The sequence below is a fragment of the Bidens hawaiensis genome, unplaced genomic scaffold (genome assembly GCF_021521415.1).
Source record: "Bidens hawaiensis isolate Kalapana, Puna unplaced genomic scaffold, B.hawaiensis_p1.1 tig00071493_1, whole genome shotgun sequence".
Classification (NCBI taxonomy): domain Eukaryota; kingdom Viridiplantae; phylum Streptophyta; class Magnoliopsida; order Asterales; family Asteraceae; genus Bidens; species Bidens hawaiensis.
The window spans coordinates 8,210-17,611 of NW_027502506.1; the positions used below are offsets into that span (position 1 = coordinate 8,210).

Sequence of the window (9,402 nt, forward strand, 5' to 3'; positions counted from 1 at the left end):
TTGAACCCTTTTCTATATATATATATATATATATATATATATATATATATATGACTGACCAACGGATAGGTTGACCAGCCAACTCTCTCCAACGGGCTACAAAGTGCCCCGTGGTCCCAGCCACGGGGCTCAACCGCGCCCACGCTCACTTGATGGGTGTAGGCCTAGAGGTGGTAATGGGAGTGGGTTGGGTTGGATTTTGGTGATGGGTCAGGATGGGTATGGGTCAGGATGGATGTGGGTCAGGATGGATTTTTAAAATACAGGGTTGGGATAGATATGGGTCAAGATGGGTAAAACTAACCCATCTTGACCCAAGTGAAGGTTGACATACAAAGGGTTTTAAAAACCCCTCAAAAAAATATTAGAAAAAATTATTAAAAAAACTATAACTCAAAATATAAATAAAAAACGCAAAATGTAAAACAACTAAAATGTTTCCCCCATCATCCTCGTTCATAAAATAAAAAAACTTTTTGTACATGTTCATGTTCGAGTTTTTTGGGGTTTTTTCGGTTCGATTTTGTTTTTTTTTTCATTTCGGTCGGTTTCGGTATCTGCTCGATTTCAATGATTTCGGTTTCGATTTCTCGGTTTTTCGGTTTCATTTTTGTTTTGTTTTAGTCAGTTTTTTCAGTTTCATTTCGTTTTTTTTGTTTCGTTTCGTAACATTTGTTTTATTTTGGTCGGCTACGTTTCAGTTTTTTTGTTTCGTTTTAGTAAGCTTTTTGATTGCATTTCGTTTTTTTTGTTTCGTTTTGGTCAGTTTTTCGGTTTCATATCGGTTTTTTGTATCGTTTTGGTCGTTTTTCTATTTCGGTTTAGTTTCGTTTCAGTTTTTTTGTTTCGTTTTGTCGGTTCGGTGTTTTTGATTCATTTTGGACCAGTTTTTTAACTGCATTTAGTTTTTTTTATGTTTTCTTTTGGTCAGTTTTTCAGTTTCAATTCGGTTTTTTTGTTTCGTTTCGGTCGTTTTACTATTTCGGTTCAGTTTTGTTTCGGTTTTTTTGTGTCGCTTTGGTTGGTTCAGTGTTTTTGTTTTGTTTTGTTCAGGTTTTAGTTGCATTTCGCTTTTTTTTGTTTTGTTTTGGTCGTTTTTCTATTTCGGTTCAGTTTCGTTTTGGTTTTTTTGTTTTGTTTCGGTCGATTCGGTGTTTTTGTTTCGTTTTGGTCGGTTCGGTGTTTTTGTTTTGTTTTGGTCCGCTTTTCAGTTGCATTTCGCTTTTTATTGTTTCGTTTTGGTTAACTTTTCGGTTTCATTTCGGTTTTTTTGTTTCGTTTTGGTCGTTTTTCTATTTCGATTCAGTTTTTTTCGGTTTGTTTGATTCGGTGTGTTTGTTTAGTTTTGGTTAGCTTTTCGGTTGCATTTCACTTTTTTTGTTTCGTTTTGGTCAGTTTTTCGGTTTCATTCCCGTTTTTTTGTTTCGTTTTGGTCGTTTTTCTACTTCGGTTCAGTTTTGTTTCGGTTTGGTCGATTCGGTGTTTTTGTTTAGTTTTGGTTAGCTTTTCGGTTGCATTTCACCTTTTTTGTATCGTTTTGGTCACTTTTTCGGTTTCATTCCCGTTTTTTTTGTTTCGTTTTGGTCGTTTTTCTATTTCGGTTCAGTTTCGTTTAGTCAGTTCGGGGTTTTTGTTTCGTTTTGATCGTTTTTTAGGTTTCGGATGAGTTTTGTTTCGCACGTGATAGTTTGGGTATTTTGAATTAAATAAATTTTGGATAACTTGAATATTTTGTTTTGACCAATTTTAACCTATAAATGAAATTCACTTGTATATTTCCAACCCATCCTGACCCACTTGAAGAATTATTATGATTCATCCTAACCCATTTTACTTTTTAAGTTTATCTATAACCCATTTTACTTTTTATGTTTATCTATCTTGACACAAAACAATCCATTTGAGTTGGGTTTGCCACCCTTAAATGTACCGATGTTCGCGAGCCACATCACCATTCAGGTGTACCGCGTCCCTCCCATCACCCCCGTTACCGATACCCTAATACAATTGAACAATCCATGACGCGTCTTATGGATAACAATTAATAAACGTTACTATTTTTTAACATATTAAATAGACAACTTTGAGTTGCATTAGTACATTTATTATTTACCACTTGTAACTATACATACAACTTTCTTTAAAGGAAAGTAAATTTATTTCGATTTCTTCTTTCTGTTTAATTCGATTTTAGTAACAATCATCACATTTCATAACTAAACCTAACATATATTTGTTAACTGCAACTATCATTCAAACAAAACCAAAATCCCTTCTATCGAGACGGTAGCAAAGGCCGGTAAACACGGAAACGATTACACAACCAAATTCATGGCATCGCAAGATGTACAAATATGGTTCACCGAATCTCCCGACGTCAAACAGTTACTACCCAGGTCCGGACCAAAAAATATTTTTCTTTTTATCAAATTACCGCTTGTTGGTAAATGGTTCTGATTTTCTGAATGCCCCGCCAAACTATTGCATTCACCTTCATCGGAACCCAATTGTTCCACTCTAAGATACTCTTCAAACAGGTGGATCAACTCTATATAACAACTTCTTCATCGAAGCAACAAAGCAACAAAGATCAACCCCGAATCATCGCCACCCAACACCTAATCGTCTTCCCCGCCTTTAAAACCGAAATAATAAAGCAAATCTAACAATTCCACAACTTCGTTTACAGCTTCCCCAAACACTGACTAAGTTTTCTAATTCCACCTTATCAAATAATTCTCATCAATAACTTTAACTCGATCGGCCACCACATAAGACTTCACCATTAAACCCGATGTATAGTTTTCTATATTTTATTATCGTTACATATTTGAAAAAGAAATATACGATTGCAAATTTGCAATTTATATACATACGAAACGACAACAGAAGATTCCGTCTAAGTTCACTAACGGCGTCAAAATCAAACAACTTAACGGGGTTAAAAGCAAGGCGAGTTTAACACCATAACGTGTACAAGATCAGATCTGCACCGTCGGATGATAAACCAACGGCCAGAGATGGAATCCGTCTTCTGTTTGGAGTTTGATCGATAAACCTGAACCTGAACATGAAGAGATTAATATTATTATTATTATATAAAGAGGTTCCAAATGAGAGAGAAACAAACACGTCGTATGCACAATAACAACACCACCTTCTTCATCTTCAATTTCATCTTCTCTCTTAACAGTTTTCATTCACTTATTCCAAAATCAAATGGATATCATACACAAATTATTCGAAACACGAATTCGGTGAGTGAAATGTTTACGTTTAATCGATACGGTTGAATAATTTAGGAACGATTCGGATCAATACTTGCAATCGATTTGTATAATTGACAATATGTGACAAATTGTTTGCTAATTTGTGTGATTTCGCAGATAGGTTATACGAACAGAGGATTTTGAAGAACTAGATGTAGTTTTGAGCTGCGTGTTCTGGATTTGAAACCTGAATTCGGTGAGTGAGAAGTTAAAACTTGGATGCATTTGAATAATCGATCCGGATGTTTGTGAATTTTGGAACGATTTGGATCAATACTTGAAATCGACTCGGGTAATTGATAATATTTGACAAATTGTTAGAATTTAATTAATTTTCGTGTCTGTTTATTTGCAGATAGATTACAGAACGGAGGATTTTGAAGAACTGGATGCAGTTTTGCTCTTCGTGTTCGTGTTCTAGAGCTTTTTACTGTTCTGGATTTGAAATTGGCATTCGGTGAGTGAAATGTTTGATTTCAGATTACAGATTGACGTTAATTTAGTTGATAACAAAGCTCGTTTCTATGAATAATCGATCCGGTTGTTTTGAATTTCCGAACTATTAGGGTTAATACTTGAAATCGATTTGCGTGATTTCGTTTGTGTTTTTCGCAGATAGATTATACCAACAGAGGATTTTGCGAAACTTGATGCAGCTTTGAGCTTCTCGTGTTCATGCTCATCAGCTTTTTTACTGTTCTGGACGGAGAATTGAACAAATTGCAAGTTTGAAGGTTCTTATTACACGAATTTCGCATTGTTTTCGTAAATTGATCATGTTTTTAGGCGAATTTGACACATATCCGATTGATTAACAAAATCTCGAGATCAAGCGTCTACAGACATTTAATTAAATTAAATCTTTTAGAAAGAGTGACGGACTCATCTAGTCTCCCCGCACAATGAGCTCTTTTTGTTGAGCAAAATTATCAATCACTCAATTTCATCTCATAAATCGTTAATCTATCTTACAACAGATCATGAATCTGATATATGTTTAATCGTTTTATACGATCTAATTTCGAATATTATTTTCTTATTTTTCTGTTTCAATAATGTTAACTACGGTTAAGAGAAAGCAATAAACCTAACCACGGTTAACTATTTGGTAACGTGACAGGCGTATTATTAAAGGCAAAAGAAATGGACAAAAATAATAACGTCTCCAGTACCAGATCTCCGGCGGTTAATACGACGACGTCGGACTTCGTATTGCAGTGGGGTAACCGGAAGCGGTTGCGGTGTATGAAGGTGCAGCAGCAACAGGCTAAGGATAAAGAATTGGCGGCCGGTACACCGCCGTTGGGGTTACGATCTATCACCGGACGGAGTGATCGGAGGGTTGTTAGGTCGCCACATCAGCAGAATAAGGAAGTGGTTAGTGGGCGTTACGGTCACGGGTATATTAATCTCAGGCAGCGATCTTCTTCGCCGGCTCATCGGGTTCTCAGGTAATTTTGTCATTTGTGCACTTTTTATTTATTATTTAATTGTTTCTTTATTTTATTAATTAATCTGCATAATTTGTTTGAAAATTTATAATTTAATTATTTAGTATGAGCGCAATAATCAGGGTGTTAATTCATCACATGTATAGTATGCACACCCGGGATTTTCTTTTCTTTTTCATGAGACGGTTAGAGACTTAACACTAATTTTAAATGAGGCGGTTGGGTTTTTACACAATTATAGCACTAGAAAGTTTTTATAAGACTCTCAAAAAGGGCTAGGTCTGCTATGAGAGTGTAAGTGATAATTATGTTTTTGGCGAGTTTACCTGTTAATTAACGGGTCATGTTCATATTGATATTTTACCACGCTTGATTTATCATATATTTATATGTTTAATGATTTTAAAAGCTAAAGAATATTATATAAAAGGTACCAGAGTATCACAACTTATTTGCAAACCATTAATATTTTTATTTTAATATCTTTTTTTAACTTGTTATGGGACTAAAATTAGAGAGATTGTGTGTTTTAATTGTTACTATCTACGTGCCCGCGCGATGCGGCGCGGTATGCATGCAAACATGTCATCGGATGCGTAACAGGTGTTACCGTTTCTATATGTGCGTGGCTTTACAATAGTATGTGCGTAACCCGAAGATAGTATGTTCGTATTTCGGCATTGGAATCTTAGCCGGTATTAGTAAGCACGTCACACAATGATTGTACACGTGCAATCAGGTGTCAATGCGCACTTAACGCTGCATTGAACTCGTCTTGACCCGCAACCAGTTCCGTTTGACATGTTCTAACCCGAAATTCGTTATGACTTGACCCCTTTCAACCCAAATTCGTCCCGTTCCAAACCAAATTAACCTTTTTGTACCGACTCATTCCAACCTTAACCTTGTAGACCCATGACCCGAACCCAACCGATTCGTTTGCCGGTCTTTAATGGTAATCAGGTAACACGTTAAGTTTTTTAAAATAGAAAAAGTATAACAATACCATACTCAAATGAAAGATAATAAAATACTCGTTTTTATGGTATAATGTTTTTAAAAAAATATTAGCGTGTGAAAAAGTTATAAACGTTTAAACGTCGTCGGGGTAGTTAGTTTAAAATAAGGGGTAAATATGTAACTATTATATAAGTTAACAAAATATTGCTAAAGTTAAATGAACAAACTTGTAGTTAATATTGAATAACTTAAAAATCAACCGTATGATTTTACTTTTGTTAAAAGACAAAATTGTCAAAAGACAAAATTGCCCTTAAAATATCTTAAATTTATGCATTATAATTTGTATTAAAAGCAACAAGTTTGATACCTCTTAAAAATTAAGAGGTTCTTAAATCATATTTTATATATAGTATTGATAAATGAGAATTGAATTAAAAACCTTCAATCAATGTGTTTAAAAGCTTGTCTTTAACAATACAATACCAATCCATTGGTAGAGAAATTGTCTTATTGTTTAAAGGAGTCACATATTTTACGTGTTAAGTAAAGATAAAGAATTGAAATTAAATTTTATTATTACAAAATATAGATTTGAGATTTGACTATAGAAAAGACGTAGATATGCCACGTAATCCTCTCAAACCCAAGTCTTTAACTATGCGATTTGTCAAAGCTGCCCATGCCAAATCATTTGTGTAAAACAAAAACTACAATATTTTATTTATATTTAACTTTTATAATATTTAATTGATTTCTTTTACTAGCCATCCATGACTTGTGAATAGTTTTGATTTGACTTCCAATTTTTGTGTGACATGTATAAAATATATATCTAAACAAAAAACACCCTTTTTCATTCCTTTTAACAGATTCCCGTAATCCACGATATTTATTTGTCCATTGCTCCTTTTTATGCTCAAAAATTGTATTTTTACTTTTAATTAAATAAATATATTTTATTATAGTTAATTAGTTATTCAAAGTTCGAACACGTTCTTTATCTCTAACAGACCATGGTTTTTATATTTTTTTAGCACCATAAAATTTGAATTATTTATTTATTGGTATTTTGATAATATTTTTTATTTTAAAAATAATTTGATAATTGGTTTAAGTTCCTTTATAGCAAGTGTGAGAAGAGGGACAGCAACCAGGAGAAGTTATCCATCCAACCACGTGTGACACGACCCACCACCACTCCCAATAATCATTCATTCTCCACCATTGGATTCCACTCATCACCTTTAAGATCCCGCCACGTGTCAACCCTACCCTGTATGATCCGACGGCTGGATATTGCCAGGAAACCAACGCCACCTTTTTTCCAATCCTATTATTAATATTCTTTCTTCTTTCCCTGCGCCGCTGCGCATGTTATCATACACAACCCAGATCTCTCTAAAAAATAGAAAAAAGAATTAATAAAAAACTTTATATATATTATATAAAAAAACAAAAAAACAACACACATTCATGCCCATCATTCCATCTTTCCCCATAACAACCCTCTGATTTCCACAATATTTCTTCTGATCCACATCTCCCACAGGGCTATTCCCGTAATTTCACCACTTGCCCGGCTCTTTATTTTTTTATAACATTATATTATTTTATAAAAAGATGGGTGAATAATAATTATTTATTTTTTACTTTTGTTCATTAATTATTTTATAAATAAATAAATAAATAAATTTCAGGAATTCTGAGAATAATTCAACTGCAATGAAGGGGCAGAGAGGCGTTTGTTCACCGGAAAGAGGGGATAAACGGACGGCGCATCATAGCACCACCCATCATCATAATAACGGGAAGAACAATAATAACAACGGCGGTGGTGGGTCGGGGTCATCGGAGACGGCGCACGATAGCAAGGCATCGCCGGTGAATGAATCGGTTCCGATGGTGTGGCCACCGAAGTTTGCGATCGGGTTAACGAATAAGGAGAAAGAAGAAGATTTTTTAGCGATTAAAGGGGCTAAGCTTCCTCAAAGACCCAAGAAACGAGCCAAGTTCATCCAACGGACAATTAACGTACGCCGCTCGTTCATAATTTTATACCATACCTTTTTTTTTCAATTATTATTATTATTATTATTATTATTATTATTATTATTATTATTATTATTATTATGCATTGATGGGTGTTTGATTGATTTGTGTGAATAGTTGGTGAGCCCCGGTGGGTGGTTGTGTGATCTAACCTTGGAACGCTATGAAGTCAGAGAGAAGAAGATTACAAAGAAGGTATTTATTTTTTTGTTTTTTTATTTCAAAAAGTTAATTAATCATTATTAAATTTTAATTAAAACGTATCAAATTTGGTTATTTATCTATTTAGTAAAAAAAAAAAATTCTATTTATTAATTATTCTAACAAGAAATATAAGTTATAAAATACTTATATTATTTTATAAAGAAATCACAATCATTTCTCACTTTTTTTAAACATGTTTACACTTTACACCCTAATATACGTGAAATAGTTTTACAACAAAAATAAATAAAACAAAAACCAACACGCTTTTAATATGTTTACCTGTGAAGTTTTAATCGCGTATATGCTTTATCTTCTTCCTAAAAATTAAACAAACAACCAACCTGAAATCCTTCGTTAAATGATTCGAGTAATAGAATAGAGAGTAGAATAGACAAGCGAGTTAGTTGATGTTAAAAAAAACATAATTCAAGGATATTTTTTTGATTTTAAGAATATTTGGAATTTTATAAAGAATAAAAAAAATATATGAAAATGCATTAACTGTGATTATAGCTAAAACACAATACGCATTTAATTCTCTTTAAAATTCTTTAATAGTATAATCTTTTCTTTAAAAGTGGATTAAGTTACATTATTAGACGATTTATATGATACTCGTATAAAGTGTACTAGAAAAAATATAATTTTGTAAAATGATTTTCTGAATTTTATTTGAATAATAAAAAAAAGTATTAGTTTTTTAAATGATAAACGTGTAATATGATTATGATTGTTGAACAGAGACCGAGAGGATTAAAGGCTATGGGAGGCATGGAGTCTGAGTCGGAAGAATAAAGGGCTTAAGTTTTGTTTTGCTATAATGGAAACAAATGTGTTCTAGTTGCGTTTATATATCTAATATCATTTGGTATTATGTGTTATTATCTATATAAATTAATCATTAGACATCTCTTTCATTCCTTTTTTTTTCTAGGTGGAGAAATATTGAGCTTTGTATTTAGTATTTTCATCAATTTTCTCCTTTTCTTTTAGGGGTTATAAATCAAATGTAGAAAAGTTGAGGTTTCATTTTATATAAAATGCTTTGATTCAAATATCATTTAATTTTATTCGTTTGTGTATTTGTCTTAGATGTTTACTAGAAAGTTGGGAAAATCATATAAACATCCGCACCAATTTTGAACGTTACTTAACGTTCCAAATAAACAAGGTTTGGAAAATTGACAAAAATGACAAGAATCTTGAAATATCAAGGAAACATATGTAAAAATAAAATTTTTGAAACAAACTTGTACAAGTGATCAAAGTATAAGGATGAAAATGACTTTTACTCTAGTAATTTATTCAAAGTTGAATTTGATCCTATGTTTAATATTAAAAAATGATTTAAAAAGGTAGTCTTTTATCAAGACGCTTTTGGACTTGTGATTTTATTTAAAGGGGTATCCTTTCAACAGAGGTTGAAGGTTCAAGTCCCAACTCTCAAGGATATTAATGTAATA

At 32.8% G+C, this 9,402-nt stretch overlaps 1 protein-coding gene across 1 annotated transcript; it reads left to right on the top strand.

The window, feature by feature from the left end:
• Positions 1–3,884: 3,884 nt before the first annotated feature.
• On the top strand, positions 3,885–8,956 carry LOC143605797 (uncharacterized). Its single transcript, XM_077081780.1, has 5 exons — positions 3,885–4,003; positions 4,390–4,720; positions 7,381–7,714; positions 7,850–7,927; positions 8,681–8,956. Exons 2-5 carry the CDS (start codon positions 4,413–4,415, stop codon positions 8,732–8,734), a joined length of 774 nt encoding a protein of 257 aa, XP_076937895.1. The 5' UTR covers positions 3,885–4,003; positions 4,390–4,412; the 3' UTR covers positions 8,735–8,956.
• Positions 8,957–9,402: the final 446 nt, after the last annotated feature.